At 43.4% G+C, this 19,907-nt stretch overlaps 1 protein-coding gene across 3 annotated transcripts; it reads left to right on the top strand.

Annotated features, from left to right (window-relative positions):
* Positions 1-6: 6 nt before the first annotated feature.
* On the top strand, positions 7-18,028 carry LOC139104724 (janus kinase and microtubule-interacting protein 1-like). 3 transcript variants are annotated; one of them, XM_070660411.1, is made up of 14 exons: positions 9-225; positions 1,035-1,224; positions 1,601-1,957; positions 2,063-2,330; positions 2,516-2,629; positions 4,505-4,594; positions 12,663-12,752; positions 12,988-13,110; positions 13,376-13,702; positions 13,825-14,046; positions 14,203-14,955; positions 15,121-15,228; positions 16,577-16,715; positions 16,798-18,028. In XM_070660411.1, the coding sequence occupies exons 2-13, from the start codon at positions 1,040-1,042 to the stop codon at positions 16,598-16,600; spliced, it is 2,661 nt and encodes an 886-aa protein (XP_070516512.1). In that variant the 5' UTR covers positions 9-225; positions 1,035-1,039; the 3' UTR covers positions 16,601-16,715; positions 16,798-18,028. The 3 variants fall into 3 exon arrangements, with proteins under 3 accessions (XP_070516497.1, XP_070516504.1, XP_070516512.1); XM_070660396.1 differs by lacking the exon at positions 16,798-18,028 and having other exon boundaries at positions 7-225; positions 15,121-15,734; XM_070660403.1 differs by lacking the exon at positions 16,798-18,028 and having other exon boundaries at positions 7-225; positions 15,121-15,674.
* The last annotated feature ends 1,879 nt before the right edge of the window (positions 18,029-19,907 follow it).

Genomic DNA, 19,907 nt, shown 5'->3' on the forward strand with positions numbered 1-19,907 from the left:
CGGGCCAGCGAGGAGAGACGGGAGTAGACGAGAGCTAAATAGAGCCAAAGAGACGAGATGACGCGATTAGCGCGTATAGCGATACCGCGGCTTTAGGGCCTTGGTCGCTCTTAGTTGGTGACGGTGTCTCTCGCGAGGAGGATTCGCCGCCGCACCGGATCCAACAATACGCTCGGATCAGTCCAACTGGTCGGCCAGAATACTTCCACGTCCTCACGAAAATCAGTAAGTCGGTTTTCCTTGCGACTTTTCTCCGCTAACCGCCTCAAACTTGGGTTTGAAGCCCGAGGAAAATCTAATGGACGAGCTTATGAGAAATATTTGAAAAAGAAATTTTGAGCCACAGCTCGCTTTGTTCGAAGAATTTCTATTCCCGCTATCGTAACGCGGACTTTGAAACGTTTAATTAAAGAACCCGCAATTAAAAGAAAACCTTCGACCTCGAGCACTCGGTAAAGTTGAAGGCGTTCGAGATAATGGCATTAACGCGCGTACCAAAGTATTGAAAGTGATATCTGTGCTCTCGCGATGATAGATTTATTGCTTCGTTTTGAACAATCTCGCTCGCAACCTCTTCAGGAAAACGCTATTCCCGTTAATTAATTATAGCTTAGCAAATTGACTTAAAGACGGACAGCTTTATTTTTCATAAAAATATGGTTCAAATTATCGATACCAATCATTGCTGTATTTGCTTGGAAATAATTTTAAGCGCTTAATTACTTTCTAAGGTTCGCAAGATAAAAATATATAAACCTAATAAGATACTAGGTTTTTTTAGTAAAAATTTGAATTTTTACGCAAGAAATCATTTTCATTACGTATATTTATATGTATATTTGTTGCGTATTTTATTATTCGTTTATTGTTATCTGTTAAAACCGCTGTTTTAAAAATATTTTAAGAACGGAAGTGCGATTACTGTTTCTCGCAACCGTTTTAATTATACGCGCTTATGGTGGAAGATCCGACGTGCATAAATGCTTGAGCAAGTTTATAAATATCTACATTTCTCTTTTTTTTTTTTTTACCAGCGACGATGGCAAACTCCTCAGAGGGAGACACCGTCAAGCCGACGAACACGAACAAATCAACGACGGCTGGAATCAGCATTCCCGCATCCACGGAGGGTGCGAGAAAACGACGACGATTAGAATCTCTGACAACGAACTCGGAGATCCCTAAGAAGACGCAGCGACGCGACGAGTCGAGTAGTTTCTACGAGTAAGAATATTTATAGCGGCTTCGCGCGCAACAAATATCCACAATTAATATTCCGTGTATTAAAAAATCCTGATCAAACAGGAATACTTATTAATATGTTTTTTAAGTAGAGAAAAACCTTTGATTTTACAAAAAAAATTTTTTTACGTATTATTAACGCGTATTAAAAGAGCTACTTTTTTTAAGTTAAAGAGAAATAAATTGTAGCAATTGCTTTAAGAACAATTGAAGACAAATTCACAAATCTTTTTTTTTGCGATATTTAAACTTGACGAATATTCAAGATTTTTTCTTTATAAATTAAAAAACAAATATAAATTTAATAAATCAATCACAGAGTGTAGAACAAATTCCGATGCACTTTTCTGCTCTACAGTGAAGCGACTAACGACGAAAGAAGAGCTGTGCACGTGGAAGATAAAAAGGACTCGTCACCGCCCCGTCCGCGAAAAAGAGACCAGCCTGTGCCAGTAATCGCGCAAAATGCTCGAATGTCACGGTCTTGCGATGCGGACGTGGGAAGAAATGACGCGGCCAGATTGAGAAAAACGATACAATGGTTGGAGGATGGAGCGCGGAGGCTGCGCGAGGATCTGGCGAACGCGCGAACAGAGCTACACGAGGAGCGAAGGGCGGCGAAAATCGCCAAAAGGGAGTCTGAAGCTGCCCTTAGAGAAGCCAGATTCGCCGAGGCCGCCAAGTATCAGCCGATTATATCCGATTTGAGGACCAGGTAAAGCGTAATTTCTTCAAATCTAAAACTTTAAATCTTCGATCTTTTTTTTTTATTCTTCTTTCGGTATTTAAAGATTTATTAAAGGTACGCATTTCCTTTTAGAATCGTCCAATCTGCGTCGCCGTCGCCGTCGGCGCCATTCAGATCGGATCCCACGAAAGACGAGAGTCACAAACATGAATTGTCCACCCTCAGAAAACGCTTAATTGACGCGGAGGGGACAATACGAAAACTCGAACAATTGGTAAAATCGCAAGCGAACATCGCTCGCAGTGCCAATGGAACTTCTTCCTACGGGGATGCGCGCCGTTTGGAAGCGGAAGTACGAAATTTACGCGCAGAAAACGAGAAACTCGATGAAAAGCTACGCGTAAGAACAACTTTTAAATATTTTTCTAACAAATTTTTCTAATTAAAAATTACTCTGATTCTTTTTAAACTCATAACTTATAGGAAAATCTTTTTTTTTTTTTAAGACATCTTAGTTTATTAAATTATTCGCGATGCATTATCGCGCCTTTTACGTTTTGCTGACAGATATCTTTTTATATTTAGATTGCTCTAAATGCCGAGAAAGCTCGCGTCGCGGAGATGCGAGCTCAACGGGAGAATCACGAGGCCGAGCTCTCCGCGTTGCGAAAATCGCTTCGCGGTGAGGCCATGAAAATGGTAAGCGCTTAGACGTCCTACGTATCACCGACGCTGCTATTAAGCAGCTTAATGGCATTTAATAATTATGCGTGCCGCTCGCCCGCGGCCAAAATCGCGATACCGGACGATTCCGTGGCACATAAAAATATCCGCCCTCACGAACACGAGCGCGCTAGCGTCAGCTCGAGATACGCCTCCTTCGCAGGATGCTTATTAAAAAATTATGCCCTGCGGTCCTGGGCATGTTAACTAGGAAAGGGCCTGTCCAAGATGCGGCAGCGCGTTTTGCCCGGCCGGCCGGACAAAAGTTTTGCCGACGTTCGCCGTGGCATCGACGAAAAAGAATACCCTCGCTATGCGATTACCCGAAATGGTCGCGGGTTTCCCACGCTATTCCCGTGCCCCGGAATTTCGATGTGATTCAACAATTTGCAAATTGCAAGGCAGCCTTGCACGCGCGGCAACAAACGCGGGGGAAGCCCTTTCGAAATGTTAATTGAAATAATGGACTTTTAAATTTGATACCTTCGACGCGAACGACAATCACTCGATCGAGCACTAAGCAGAAAAACATTTTTTTTTAAACTCCATAAATCACTTTGCAGTAATTATAAATGAAGTACAAGTTTTTAAAAGATGATGGATCATCACTTTTTAATAATTAATAAAAATCTTTGAAAGACCGTGATTGATCACTTTTTAATAATTGGTAAAGCAAGAGAATCGATCGGTGCCGCGGAAAAGCGACGACAATTGGGCATCAATGTGATCTCTACGTCTCTTTTCTTAAATAGAGATCTATCTTGAATTAGAATTGAAATTTTGCTTCGGACGACGGTGCTCTCGAAACGTCTGCGTCTTGCACCTGGGCTCTCCTTGAATCGTCAATTACACGGTGAACGAAGGCTCGTTTCGAACGATTTATTCCGGAGCAAGTCTAATGTTCCGTCGCAACCGCGTCCAAGTTCGTGTCGGACGCTATATTTAATTCGAAGATGTTTATTTCGCGTTCATCGGCTCGACTTGCGGCTACTTCCCGCTTCCTGGCATGCCATCGCGGTCGATTTCGCGGCCAGTGATGCTGTCTACCGCATTGCTGGGCTAACGTTGCACGATAGCAACCCGATTCCTGGTGGCCAGCCAAATATCGAAGACCCATTTAGGAAGTCCCAAATTAATATTAACCATCAAATAAACATTGAAAATTATCCGTTTTGAATATTAAAACACTGCTGCTCAGTATTATTTATTTTAATACTCAACGAAATAACTTCCAGTGATTTAGAAATAAACCCGCTAATTAATTAATTAATTAACTATCTATATTTATTTGCGACTTAAGTAGAAAGAAAGTAAGTCGTTCTCGTGCACATTAGCGCTAAGAACGAGCGGAATTCGATTCCCGGCAAGGGATAAGAGTCGAGGCGGGAACGCCGTTCGGCGAATTATCAGACTACGGCTCGTTTATTCGTGCCGTCACGTTCGGATCGTAATCCGATCTCGGCGGTCGTTGATTCGAAACGTCCCGCATGATTCATCCTTCTCGGAAATCGCGCCGCTATCGCGCGCAAACCGGAACAAAACGCGCCGCCGGGATATCGAGACGCCGACGTCGGATAGCGCGTTTCTCCCATCCCACACCTGTGCGAGCGGCGCAAGGTGAAGGCAGATAGGCCCCCGGGGGGACCTGGCCGAGCCCCGGTGAGAGCTCGAAAGCGATGCGAAAGGGACCGATCGCCGTCCCCTCTTCGTCATCGATGCCGCGTATCCCATTCTTCGTCGCGTATCGCCGGGGCGCGACGTTAATTTTTCCACGGCACAACTTTCGCCACGCGTGTCCACGCGCGAGAGATATCTCGGCGCATTTCAAACGAGTCTCGTGAATTTTTGTAGATGGACGAGCTGCGCGGAAAGAGCCGGGAGATCGAGAAGCTGTCGAAGCTCTTGAAGCGTCGAAAGTTGGCGCCGGCGGAGCAGGAGACGGTGAGTACAGATACCGAGTGCTTGTTCGCGTGTTTCCGCTTCCGCGAGAAAAGTTGCGTGACCGGAGGAGAGTCGGAGTTTATCGGGAAAACAAAATTTAATTTACGCATGCGGCTTCATTTTTGCAAATTTCTTTTTGAAACACCTCCAAATGATTCTGCATAAAACCGCTTCCGTTGATTAATTATTTGAAAAAGAAAAGAAAAAGAAAAAAAAAAAACACTTGGAAAAAACAATAGAAATTAAAATGCATTTCCTCATTTAAAATTATTACTCGCTCAGTTGGTTAATTATTCGAAAGAACTTGGAAAAACACAATGGAAATTAAAATGTAGCTCCTCGTTTGAAGCTAATTGATATTATCGCTTCACTTCTTCAAGCTGCTTGAATTACAACGTGTCCCATGGTTGCTCGGCGCATTGTCTATCACGAACGGAATGTCAATGGTTGCTTTTGTCTCGCTCTCGTCGCTCTAAATTCTTCCTTCTTACGTTCGTTCCCAGATAGGCGGGACGACCAAGTACCGTCGTGCGAACAGTCCAACGGTTCACCCTGAGGACCGTACCGGTGCAGCATGCGCGATTATCATATCGTGTGACTTCCGACGTAGGTTTATATAGCATCGAGTTCCTGGAACTGCCTTCAGCGCACTTTACTCGCCCGGAGTTGAAGTCGCCGGCTTATTCCTGATCCCGCGAAAGTGCGACCTGTCCCCACGCTCGCGCTCAAGACGATATTTCGAGAGGATCGCCTCGCGAACCGGAAGTACTCGCGTTCCATTGCCTCTTTTCCTCGTCAGCATACTTCAGCAAGCCCACCGAGCTGTTTGGTCGCCGGGAATTGCGTCACTGACGTATGGAGAACTGTGAATTCCTTTTATAAAAATGTTCTAAATTAATACTGCCTTTATAAAAATTTCCTAATTGATACTGGCTTTATAGAAATTTTTAAATCAACACATGTCAAGTAAATACTGAAAACCATTTATTTCACGTGCTAAATACTGAACAATATATTTAATTAAAATTATAAAAGCATCGAATAAATATTGAATTGCAATTGCTTATTCGGCAGAATTAATTTACAAAGATTTATAAGAGGCAACAGTTCGCCGACACAGCGAAGGGTTAACGAACCATTACGTGAAACGATCCTGGAGACACATCTGCGACTTTATGCCGCGACCGCTGAAGGCGTCTCAGATATTTGGATGTACTCCAAAAGTCGCGCTGACGAGACGGTTGCTTTTTCAACGGCGGTCTCTACTTTCGTTTGGACCGCTTAACGATTCAACGAAGCCATTACGAATCGCCGAATCCGGCGGGCACCGCCGTATCTTGATGGCTCGCTTTTAGCCGAAGGTGCACTCGGATATTGTGTGATACCGCCGGGTTCAACGTACCGGGTCACGTCGCGGGACGACCCGCGGGGCCTGGTCGCGCATTGTGCATTACACGCGTCATCTCGATGGAACTTAAAGGCCACAAAGCGAGCGGGCGAGCGGTCGCCGCTAAAAGGCCGTAGCTATGCGCCGCGCAATATAATTGACACCCTTTCCCGCCTCTTATCGCCGTTTAATCGAGCTAGCTAACGGTAGCGCGGGATCTACAGTAAAAGCGGTAAAAGAGCGATAAAAGACGCTTCTTCTTCTCCCCTCCTTGCCAACGGTTTCATGAACTCTAGAGAGAAGACATGAAGACACAAAGAGAAGACGACTCAGCCTCTCTCAAAACTTACAATTAGTCTCCAATCTCGATCGCGCGAGCCAATGCGTTCTCCACTACCGGAGAAACCCGGCAAACTCCACCGGGGCTTCAAACGCAGCTTCCCTTATTTCAAAGAGTAACGACGGAGGTATTCAATAATAAAAATTCGTGGTTTTGTTTCGTTGCTTAAAAAAAAAAAAAAAAAAAATATATATATACATTCTGTTAGTTAAACTCGAATTTGTCAAAATCACGCGGATGCGATTGTGACGCGGAAATCACAAAGAGACCTACGCATTGTCTCGTCACACCCTTCACTGAGGAGGGGAGCACAGTTGAAGAAGACAGTGGACGAGATGAGGGCGGTTATGATCCTAATCTTACGTCTCATTGTGTCTCGAGTTTCTGCTCAGGTCGGTAAGCCGTAGATACGCCCGTAACTTTCCGAATGGAGTGAAGGAGAGGGCCCGTGCACAGGTAGCGTAGAAGGCCCCCGCGATTATCGGCGGTACCCTCGCTCCTCAGTTCGGTCTAGACGTCGGCCGTGCGCACACCGTTCCTCCGACGTGGATCGCTTCTTTGGCCCTCCCGGGTGTGACGCGCGAGGACTCGCGACGATCACAGCGTGTTCCGACACTCCTTTTTTTTCACGCCTGTTATGTGAGCTCTCAACGCCCGCCTCATGGGATTCGCATGGAACGAGGTAAGGATTTTGCTTCCCTCATCTCATCCCGTTTTCACGCGCAATTATCCGCGCGGACCCCCGTTAGAGTCAACGCGCTCGATACGACTTTCCCGGACGAACCTCATCGACCCTTACAGCAATTTTCTTTTTTATTAATACTGATTACTTATGGTATTAAAATACGTTTAATTTAATTTTTTTGTTTTTTTAATTTAATTTTTTATAAGGTTAATAGTGTATTCGTTTAATATAAATCCAAAATTTTAATATTTATTTGGCAATATTGCTTTGAAAATTATATTTCTGTAAAGAGCGACTTTAGATTCTACTTAACAAAGAATTGGTGATTGCGACTTTAATTTACAATTCCTAGTTTAAAGAAGCAATTAAGGGGGTAAGGCAGAAGTATTACCAATTATGACTTTTAACCTTTCACTGCAAGGAGCTACTACAGTGGCTTTCACCTATAAGTCCGTCATACACGAGAAATCATCATAGGGAAAATTTTCACCGCGTGTATAACGACATTACAATGATTCATCATTAAGACGCATTACGAAAGACGTTCGTTAAAAACGTCGTTAGAGAAGAAACTTTCGGTGACCAATTTCATCGACTTTTCAGCGCGCAGTCAATTTACGAGTATTGTCACTGAAAATTATTGATGGATGGCGCGATAAAACTGATTCATTTATACTAGCACACTATAATTCTACAAGCGGGGACCGCTTTCGCCAACCATAAATTATTAATATCAATTTTTTGCGTCGCAACAACGATAATGCTTGGCCGTTCGGTTTCGTCGTCACGAAAGTGATCGCTGTATGAGATACAACAAAACTCTTCGCGATAATAATACGACGATATAACGCACTGATAATAATGCTTTTAATTCCTTCCTCGTTCACTTCGAATAATATTAATTAAAAAAAATTAAGTTAAAAAAAAATTAACAAAACGTAGAAAAATAAATACAGTTATAAACAGACGACATTTTCGAATATTAATGAACAAAAACGATGTGGGTAATTTCTTACGGAAGATGAAAAGTAAGATCGAGATTAAAATTAAGGATGTCGCAAAACGTTGACACCATTCACGATTCGCACATTATTATTCTACGTGAGCAATTGACCGCGACGGCTCAACACGTAGCCATCGAGATTGAATATTTTCACGCTCCTACTCTAGTTTCGCCGGCGCCTTCTCTTGTCCCTGAGCACTGCGCGAATAAAACCGATTGCGTTCCCAGGGAAATCGACATAAGTTGCGTGTCGTCGACGTACCGTGGGAACGATCTCGCGATGCGGGTCGCGACGTAAGCGGCGGGAAAAAAAAAATAGAAAACGGAAAGATTAGCAGAAAACACGAATGGCTATAACAATAGTTCCCGTAATTGACTTATTTCTCGCCTAGCGCGGATCCGGGAGATCCTGTTAGCCGCAAACAGTTGATTTAGCGCTCCTCCGATAACGCCTAATGACGCTAGAAAAGTAATTAGCCGAAAATAGAAGTCGTTCTAGGACAATTAGTTCTCGAGTAATTGGGAATCAAATTATTGCGCGAAATCGCTGACGGTGTGCCGTTCGTTGTTGCGGGAAGTTTACAAAGGACGGCGAAGGGAAACGAATTTCCGTACGTTTACGAAATAAGTTTTCGAACAATGTGCAATAAATATGTAAATGTATTAGCCGAGGTATGATTTACCGTATTAATGCGTTGACGCTTCGCCAACCGTTAATCCTTTTGTTACGAAGACCCATAATGGTGCTTTTCATCATATGTTCGTTACACAAGGAATTACAGTACCGCACGTGGCAGTAATTTATTAGCCACCTGGACAGTTTATATAAATATACACATTAATTTACATTTAATCCTCAAGCGAAAAATTATCTCAGCTATTCTACTTCTTTTTGCTTATATTTTGAGATCTAATGCACCAATTTTGAGTAATTTTTTTAGATTTATACGCCGAACATTAAGAAAGAAAAATATATTAAAAATAGTAAAAAGTAAAAAAAAAAGAGGACATTTTTAAACAAATTAACTCTTGAAATCCTTACGGGGTTTACGATACTCTCAAAAATTCCCAATTAATGTCAAATAAATACAGATAATTTATACAAATATTTTAAAAGCTTTTGATACTCGAAATATGTAACTTATTTGCCGATTAATATTAAATCGCGAATTTCTGTGAGGCGATCGGCGAATTCTCGATTCGTTGAAACATGTCCGCGCTCTTACATGGCCGCGCGAGGCGGATGCCCGCGTGTAGGCACGAGCGGACACGTAAGTATGCCTTAAGCACTTAACTATCTACCATTGTCCTCCTTTGAGGCGGCGCGCGGGATGAATTTCAATGACTCCGTGACGCGTAAAAGAAGAGAGAGAGAGAGAGAGAGAGAGAAAGGCGGCAGCGCGATCCATCGCGATGCACGACCACTCGCGAGGCTGTTATTTCACCGGATGCGCTTCCTCGCGTCTCGTCTCCGCGATCGCAAGTGGAACGGCCGGACCCCTTCGATCCTATCCTCTCGAGCCTTCTAGAATTGCCGAAGAACTCTCGGCGCCGGTAGGCAAGTATCTTCCCGACGACTAACGATACCCGGCCACTCTCGGTGAGCTACTTCGCAGAAGAAAGTTCCCAATCTCCCTCGCTCCCCCCCTCCCCCATCCCCTGCGGCGACCGCAGAGATACGAGTGCGGGTCGCGGTACATCGGTGCACGAGAGCTCGCATACATTAGCCCGCGATCGCGTTACCGGATCATCTTAGGGATCTGCGGTTTCTCATGCGTGCTTACCTAGCGAAACACCTTCGCTCGACCTCGTCTCCTTCATCCTTGACTTTATAAAGGAAAAAAGTAAGAAAAAAAAAAAAAGATTTGCGCGGGCGGAGAGAACGAGCGCGGCACTCGAGAGATCTGTCGCTCCAGCCTCCTTTCGCGAGAGATCGCGATGGAGCCGCGTGATCGGTGCGCGCTTGAGACCGACTTTCAGGCTTTCGTTTAATTTGCCGCAAAAAGAAAGATGGCCGGGGGAAGATAACGCGTGGATAACTGATGATCGTTGCCGAGGGAGTTCAAGGAACGGTCGAGGTCCAGGCTCGCGGTCGAGCCGCAAACCGCGGAGACGCGGAACGCCGTGAGCCGAACCGGCGTGGGAGAGCGATCTCGCGTGTATCGTTTGCGCGGCGGGCTATGTAATTCCAATCCGATCGTCGCAGGCACGTTATTAATAGCGGCTGAGTAATGGTGGGCGTAGACCACGAGTGCAATTAGCGATTTCCTCTCTAGGAAGGACGACGCGCGTTGTCACGCGCGTTTGGCACCCACCGCACGTTCTCCAGCAACGCGAGCGTCTCGATTTTGCATGCGGGTCGAGAACGCAAAGCTGACAATGAGAGCGAAAGTCGCGCCTCGAGCGCGACAGACAAGCACCCGCGAGGGAGAGAAAAGTTTAGCCTCGGCTGTAATTTTGTGATATTTATCGTCGTAGGTTTAGGTGACTCAACCGCTTTTATTAACATGATGGACGAGTCGACTCATGCTTGTTCGCGAGAGGCATTATAAAATCATAACTGAGGCCTAACTATATTTTTCCTTCAATGCAAAGAATTGGCGGGAATAAACAGGTGACCATTTTAATTCCACGCCAATTCATCGTATTTTTATTAAATAAATGACATATTAGTATAGCGCCTCTGATGAATAATTTAAAAAGTTTAAAATTACCGAAAATAATATTCAAACACAGAGCAATAATATTAAGTTTGAAATTTCTATAAGAGTAATTAAGCGACGGATTAATTTCATTGGGATCATTTTTGGTGGTGAAAATATTTTCGGATGCTGCAAAATCGAAAGGCAGATTTTGCGCCGCGATCGGGGCCGAGGAAGCCTCCGTCGGTCTTTGACGGACAGCGGTGCGTTAGAAATACGCGTGCGAGAGACACGCAGCCAGATTACGAGATCGCAAGCGGGGGCGAGAGACGATCGGTGAAAGTGAGATCAGCCGCGAGACGGATCGCGTCAGGATGCCGCACGCGAGATTCTCACAGGATATTCTAAATTCAACCTGTTCGCGGAATGAACGAATCTATAAATAGATCTACTCTCATTGTTTCGCGCAACAGAGCCGCGAGAATTTCCATTTAAGGAACAATCATAGCGTGACATTTTTTAAATACTCTCAATATTGAAAATTTAACTTGTATGAATAAGCAAAACAAAATAAAAATTTAACAAAGATGAAATTATCATTAATTATTACTAATCAATTCTTTCAAAAGATAAGCTTAATATTTTAGTGCCAACTTTAAACAATTTAAATTATTTTCCCAAGATTTTCATAGTCGTCTACAGAAAACAATTCAATACTAACAACAAAATATTTTTACGCGAAAAAAAAAAAAAAAGAGATTGACTTATTTATTAATGTTTATCACTATTTATTACGCTGAACTAATTTAATCCCCGCCTTGCTGTTACACAAACGTATCAGGAAGCGATATCGTAGCATCCGTGATAAAATCTCCGCGAGGTGATACCAACCTCGGGGTCACAGGCGACATTCTCCGCTAACCTCCGCTTCTCCCCCCGATTGATCAGTCCCAATGTTTATCCCGGTAACTGTATGCCAGATGTCGAATAAAATATCAGAAAACGCTGGGACAAAACGAGACAAGGCGGGACGTGCGGCGGGAGGCGCGGATAACGGTAACGCGTGACGCGCGCTCGTTTCACCTGTCCCAATATGTCTTACGTCCGATACAGTCGATCCCCCGGGCCCCGTAGCAAGGAGAAACGCGCCGGTACGTGTAAAACGAGCGCGCGCGTCCCGCAATTTACATATATGGCGCAAAGTGCACCGTCGGCCGCGGACCGGCGCGGCGAGCGTGCAAGGTGCAATCGGCTCTCTCCCGGCGCGGCGGCGTCTCTCTTTCGCGTGTTGAAATTACCTGTAGAGGAAGGAAACTGTTGCTCCTGACAAGGGGGCGAAGGGGAAGGCTACACCGGCGCGGCTGTATGTCAGGGGGCCAAGCTAACGGTCCATCCAGAGTCCTCCCGGGGCCCCCTCGGTAATCCAATCGACGCGGCTCGTCTGCTTTTCTCTCCTCTTTCTCTCGTTTACTTCCCCGGTCTCCTCGCCAGGCCGTTTCGCCGCTTCCCCGGCTCGTTGCACACTACTTCGCGCCGGACTGTAACGCTCGTCCGGATTGTCCGGAAAACTGAAATCCGCCATAGCGATAGATCTGCCGCAATGCCGCCTGCCGGCCACTTCCTTCCGTGGTAATTTGGAACGATCCGCGAGACTTCTATCTAGATGCAGGTCGCGGTAGCATTACGCTTCCTTCTTCGAGTCTTTATTTACAGCGCGATATCTAAAATGGTATCGGAATAATAACGGGAGGGAGCGGTTGTATTTAATTAAAATCTCAAGTGTTGGAGGTATATCATTGTTTTAATTAATTTAAACTGATTTAAGTAATTCTTGAGAGAATTAGATGTGGAAATTGATTCCGTTTTTTATTTAGGTTAGGTTTTTGGGCGAAAATTTTATTGCTTCATGCCTGAGAGAAATGTAGACGTCTGGATTTTTATCTACATACACGAAACGCCAACGATGTAAAAGGATTCGTTCGTAACGATGATTTAATTGTTTGCGTTACAGATGCGGAAGTTACGAGAGAACGAAGGAAACGGGCCGATACAGTCGGTGTCTCGCATAGAGAAGAAAGTTCTCAAAGACGATAATCACATGGTATGTCATTCTTCAACGCGACTCATTTCCCACTAACTATAATATGTATCAATTAATGTATTACAAGCGAAAGGTTTAATCATTTTTCTACGCGAGTTTATCAACATTTTATACGCTTTGTATTCCATCCATACAAATGGCTGTTTATTATCGCTGACATTTCTCACAACATTTCTTATCGCGATAAAAATGTGTAATGACACAGACAGACCATTAAGGCGGAATATTGTTTAAGGTGAGGTCATATATGAGCGCAATAGAATCCGACAGAGCCATAAATGAAATCGAGGTCGAGCGCCTCCGTGAGCTCGCGCTTGAGCAGCAGGAAGTCATCGAAATACTTAGACAAGCAGTCAAGGTACAGGAATTTTCTTTAAAAAGAAAGCCAAATACGAAAATGTGGAAAATACAGTTTCTTTATTTCCAGCAAATTTACTACAAAAAAAAATTTACAAATCTTAAAAACTTATAAATATTTCGATTCAAGAAAAGTTCTGGAGACTTGTTGAATTAAAATTTGCTGAAGTAATCAGCTCCCAGTATTTTCTTCATTAATGATCGGCTTCTCCATTAGAAATGAAACCTGAAAACCATAAAAAATATACTTTTCTGTGCCACTTAAGGAGCGAGAAAGAAAGTTGGAGCAGTTGTCCAACAAGAAGAGGAAAGAAGAGTTTTACAAACAGTGGCTGGAGCTGGAGCCGGTGGCCGAAGTGGACGACGAAGAAGACCATGAGGACGACGACAGTGCTTTGTCGAGCGCCCCGTCGTCGATGTCGCCACAGCCGGGTGGATACGGCCAGTGGCAGGGTACCGGCATCACCAGAGAAGCATACGAAGCCGTTCTCGTCGAGATCGAGGAGCTGCAGTCGAAGCTTCTTAAAGAACAGCGCGAGCTATCGCACGCCAGAATTCAAATCTGCGACTTGGAGAAGGCGCTCGTGCAAGAGGTATTTATTCTTCTTTGATTTTTCTTCTTTGGGCCTTTTTTATGACGTAGATAAATTATTATTACTCTCTGGTATTTGCGTGCCTGAGAGATTTGATGCAGAACATTTTATATACTTCGCAGAAGTGCACCGATCGGGACAGAGAGCTGAATGAATTGAACGATAAGCTCCGCGCCGCGGAAGAGAGGGAAGCCACGCTTTTGGTGGAGCTCTCCGAGATACGGGAGCAAAACGAGCTGCTGGAGTTCCGATTGCTCGAAATGGAAGAGATACCCGCGCGCAAGGACAGCCCCGACGCGGTGGACAGCGGTATCGTCTCGCCGGAGCCTGCTCACGCGAACAAAGTAAACTTCTCGAACATAGCGCTGAACCGTTTTTATCAGCTCCTTTTCAAATAAACAAAAAAAATAATAATTTACGTACTACCTTTTTAAAGATTATTGCAAAAAATCTTGGCCGGTACCACTTATTTTACCTTTATCTTTGCAATGACATTTCAGGATCATTCAACCAAGCAAAGGAACCGCGTTGTGGCGACCGTGATACCTTACACGAACAACGCCACCGTCAAGTCCACGTCGCCGGTGCCTCCGCGGAAACCACCACTGACCCTCCAAGAGAGCGGTATATTTGAAGAGGATGAGGAGGAGGAGTACGAAGACGAGCACGACGTCGAGCTCGCCAGTCGCGGCACCCAGACAGAAACACCATCCGGAGAACTTCTGCAAGAAGTGCAACGTCTACAAGAACTGCGGGCTCGAATACAAGAGCGAGCGGCAAAGATCGCGACACCGACATCTGATTCGAGGATCTGCGTCGATGTGTCGGCGATGGACTCGGTGGTCCAGATGGCTTCCTACCAAGAGCGCGTCCGCGATCTCGAAGAGAGACTCGAGATCTACGAGGAAGCCGAGAAAACCCAGGAGCGAGAGAAGCGACTGACGAAGCAGCGCGAGGAGGAGTTGTTAGACGAGAACTATCGGCTCACAGAGAGAATTTACTGGTTGGAGAACGAGCTGCGGACCATGGCGAAATGTTCTTGCGAGCGTAACGAAGACGAGAGCGAGAAAATACAACAAACGAAGAATGGGAACCAACATGAGCGTTCAGAAGAGTGCTCGCAAAGCAAAGATAAAAGCACGCGTGCTGTTCAAACCGAAAAAACGTATGAAAATTACGCGGCTACGAAATGCCCACTGTGCCAAGATGAAGACGGCGATAAACAAATTCTACGCGCTCAACGGAGTGTCACGGTTAGTAATTAATGTTATGTTAATCTAAATTTTTATTATTATTTGTTTTCTATTAAAATTATATGCAGATTTTTTTAACTTCTATTTATTTGAAAGAAACATCAGACACTTCTTGTCTTCCTTCAAAGCGAGTAATGAATAAAATCAGTTAATGCATAATTCCAGCTTGTGTCCCTTGAGGAGAAGATGCAAGAAGCTGAAATAAAGCTCTGCAAGCCCGAAGAGAAGAAACCAGCCGTTATTGATCTTGCCAAAAGCGACTCAGGAAAGAAGGTTAGCCGAAGGCGAGTTAGAAGTAACGAGCGTGAAGCACGGTCTGTGAAAACAGCAAGATTAACGAACAGATTCGTTCGCGACGTCTCTTTCGAGCGAAGGAACCACCCGTTGGTCCTGTACCAAGAGATTTGCGTTTAAGCCTTCCACAGTCGCTATATCAAACCTTTAACGAACTCTAGGGAGAAGAGCGTGACTCGAGAATCCGATAAAATCGTCCAGTAAACTCTCGCTGTAATTTGTCTTTTTTTTTCGCGTTGAAAAAAGTTATGTTCGCTAATTAAACAGCTAGTGTCTGCCTAAATTTGACGTGTAGCTTTCGAGAAACAGGAAAGCACCCTTTGAGGGTCGCGACGGAACGTGCGTTCTCCGGAGCGACGACTTCCAGAAAGTAGCGACGAACGGAAGAAGACCCGAGGTCGTGAAGAAAAAATGCAGATGAGGAGGTGAGGAGGAGAAGGAGAAGGAAAGCTAACCGACTGCATATCCACCTTACGTCTTTGAGCGTACGTATACGAGGCGGAGATGATCGGCGAGCTCAATTTTATTTGATTCAGCATAAAAAGCGATTTGCTTATTGGGATATGTGGCGCTATAAATTTAATTTTTATTTTGATATTTTATTTTTATTTTAATTTAATTTTATTTAATTTTATTTTTATTGTGTTTGTGTTTAATTTTTTTTTTAACTGTAGCGCTTTGTAGCATATTTTTGCCTACACCGCACAGTTGTGATTTTAAATATTACGCGGTTATTAACACCAGTAGGTGTTGGTGACAGCAATTATTACGCTTCACTTCTCCTATTTTCTTCATCTGTCTCATAGAAATTAATCGCCATAGCATGAACGTAAAAATAATATCGACACCAAACATTATTTGCATCTTGAATCGTTATCTTATTGTGGAAGAAAAATGCATATCAATATTTATCGATATTATTATATCTTTTGTTTAAAATATTACTACATAGCGGATTCGATTATCACGCAACAATCTTGCAAGCGGTTATAATTCACTCAGAAATAAATCGAATCAATGTTAATGAGCAACAAAAAGTTATAACTTTTAGAGCACAAAGAAATCACAGAAATAGTTGAAAAATATTTTACTGTACTTCTACCAAAAAATTTCAATGTGCATTATGCAGTGATATTTTTTATATTTTCTTCATAACTAATATTGCTACAAATCGTTAAAGTCGCGTATCTCTCTACAATGTATTTTAATATTATGTCGCAATTTGCAAGATTTGTGATGTTACTCGAAACACAGCTTAAAATTTTCCGCGCTGCATGCGGAAAACATGACGGGAGATCGTGCTTTACTGTGGGTATATTTCACGCAGGTGATCTATTTTCGCTGGAGATAAAGGCGAGAAGAGGTTCTCCATCGTCTCTCGCCGTCGCAGACTCTATCCATCAACCCACGAGGTTCTACGGAGAAGTCAACGAACCCGTGGGTGGTGAACCCGCAGCACAAACGAGGTAAAATATAGCTTCTGTAAACGTTTAAAATAGAATCTCGAACTGTCTTACAATCTATCATACAATTTAATCCTTACTACAGGACAATACGGCTGGCGCTGCTTGGTGTGCCCAAGTGACGATCAGAAATGGTACGTCCTAGAAGTAGAACGAGGGCGCCCGCGGACCGAGTGCCAACCTGAACCCTCGGCTTGGCGTATTTTTCACCTCTCCCGAACGTCGCACGACCGATCTTTTCGTACAAGCTGTGAAATCAAGTGCCAAATAAGCCGTAGATTAAATATCTCACCCCGCGCGTAAAACGTAAATCTCGCAAAGCGCTTATCGCGACGTATCATCACATCAGGCTTCGCGATAATCATTTTTACGACGCCGGGATAATTGTCGCGAAACAACTTTACGATTCGAGACGTCCGCGACCGATGCATTTTTTCCCTCGAGATGGAGATACGCTCAAAGAGAAGAGCGGGTTAAGGACGACGTGCCAAACGGACGTGCCCTTGCGCCGAGCGAATAAAAAACATCCTCGAATTCTCGGGTCGTCTTATTTAAATTTAAATCTACGCCGACGTACATTTAAATCTAATGCGCCGGGTGAAAAATCGGCGCGCGAATTGATTTGGGAAGTCACACGTGCCGCGTGGGCATCGTAAATTATCGCGCGATAAGGGATGCTGTATTCGGCGATGCACAATGGCACGTCTGTGCGGCACCAGGAACAATGATCCTGCTATCTGTATCAACGACCGTTTTTGTGGATCCCGTTATGTTTTCGTTCATTATACACTGCATGAAGAATCGTTAGAGAGTAATTATAAGAAAGTAATATATATAGTGAACGTATAAACTTTCATCGATCGATTTCACTTCGCTTCGATATCTGTCTAATTTTTCTATTTTTCCTTCTTCTTCTTTTTGCACGTCGATTTCGCGCGGCACAAAAAATACAGTATAACTGTATTTCATCTAGCGACTTAATTCGAAACGATTGCCGTCTTTTTATTGAAGCTAAGTTAGTCTTGCGTGTGTCTTTGTATTCGAGGAATATATATACGTGTACTAAAGTGCGAACAATGTGTTTCTAGTCCTACTTTTTTGTTTGAATGACCTTGCGTGATTTGGTAGATTTAGCGTCTTGTACCGAGAGTGTATATGCCTAAACGCTTATGATATTTATGCCACATGAATTTTTTAAACGATTCAATCAAGCCTGTCCGATGGCCGTTTGCCCGGACCACGGGCTCGTTTTATACATGGAATCGATTTTACTCGTCGTTGTGTACTTACGAAAAGGGAATAAAACTGTCCACCTATTCTTCGTTTTTTCCATTATGCATTCTTCTATCACTTCGATTAATTCAGTGCAAAAAATATGCGATACTACAGCGTTTGCTAATTATTTATCTGACTCAGTTAATTTACTATTTTGTTGTGCATTATTATATTTCCGTCGACAGAAAATGCGTCTGTGAGAAAATTTAACAATCGTCATTACTTGTAATACAACTTACCGAAGCTATGTTCTTTGAGCGGCGGATTTGGATGTAATCTCGGGGCTTTCTCGCCGTTTATCGCGACCCTCCCGTTCACTGCAGGTGGTGGATGCTGCGAGACCCATCAGCAAAGATGGCAAGGTGCACTCCATAAAGCGAACCCTTTCGACGAGCGCGCTGTGCCTTTTCTCAAGCGACGCGTTTCTTCTCTCGTAGCTTTTCAGCATTTTCCTCCAGTAACTAATTTTATCGGTATTGATTTTGCTCGCGGATACATCCGGGTTTGCTGTCGCCGTCCTCGGAAATTCGGCCATCGTTCACAAAGAATTTTGACAGGCTGAGGTCAAGTCATTAACATGAACGTGTCTTTAATTACGCGGATAAACGAGTTTCGAGATTCTCATGTCGGGATAAAGGAATAAAGACTGTACAAAATGTTGAAATTATAAGTGACATAACATGAAACAAAAATGGCACAACACCACCGGGAACTTTTAGCCGTTATTCGCGCTCATCTATTGCATCTTTTACTTTGAAGCGGATAAAGTTTTCAATTTGAAGGCCATGGGAACGACAGGCGGTGCAAGGAATGTCGCGAGAGCTCATCCTCTCGCCGTCGCGATTCCATCAGAGCAAGGTGTCCTACCGATAAACCATGATTCTTCAGCGAGTTTACGATTTATATTGCCTTTTTGTCCCGCTTATGATTTTTGCAAAGAATCGAAAAGACCTTGTTCATCCCCCGTGCTTGATCGCGATCCACAAGTACTTATCTGCTTTCTATGAATTTAAAATATAAAATAATATTAATAATAATTTAATAAAGCTGTTGGATTTTAAGACATTTTTAAAAGAACTTTTGTAGATTTTATTTATCTATATTAGAAAAGAAAGTATTAAATTAATGAAATTGATTCGAGTCTACATTAGACGGAAATAACAAATTACTAGCAGATCACAACGCTCCACAATTTGTTGCAAGCGATGAAGGAAGCTGCATTGAAGCTGATACAATTAATCACGATCGACATAGAAGAGCGGCGGAAAAGAGACGCGAATCCTTGGACGCACAATCCCGGTTTACGAGGCGAGAGGCGTGAACAAGTAGCTTTTACTTTAGTATCTATTGTTAAAGTAAAGTAAAAAATTTAACGAGATTAAATAATAAAATAACACTAAATTATTTTAATTAGCTGTTTAGCTCTGAATCTGAACTAATCCTGGGAATGTCTTCCTCGGTTTGTGCACTCTGCGGTGTAGCGCTTCACTTAAAGGCTTCTTCAGAGAAACCAAAGCAGTTCGTTGTCGATAGAGAAAGAAATGGTGATTACATCTCATCTGGGCAGCTCGATGATATATTTTTGAAAATCGTAGAAAATAGCAGTGGCTTTTCCTTCGCTGGAAGTGTATTAAACTACGTTCTTCCTGAAAAGAATAATAGCACTGATAAGTGTATGAAACGTGAAGACAGAATCTCTTCAAAGACTCAATCAACTGAGAGTTCGAAATTAAAATCAAAGCTGCTGTTTATACAACAAATATCTTCCGACAGATCATCGCCAACTCCAAAATACCTTAGTGAGTTATTAGAAATTATTAAAAGTTATTAATATAATTAATATAATAAATAGATTATATTAGAAAAAAAAACTTGTTGAAAATAGTTATGAAACGCGAATACATGACCTCGTCGCATCAA

The sequence above is a fragment of the Cardiocondyla obscurior genome, linkage group LG01 (assembly GCF_019399895.1).
Source record: "Cardiocondyla obscurior isolate alpha-2009 linkage group LG01, Cobs3.1, whole genome shotgun sequence".
Taxonomy (NCBI): Eukaryota; Metazoa; Arthropoda; class Insecta; order Hymenoptera; family Formicidae; genus Cardiocondyla; species Cardiocondyla obscurior.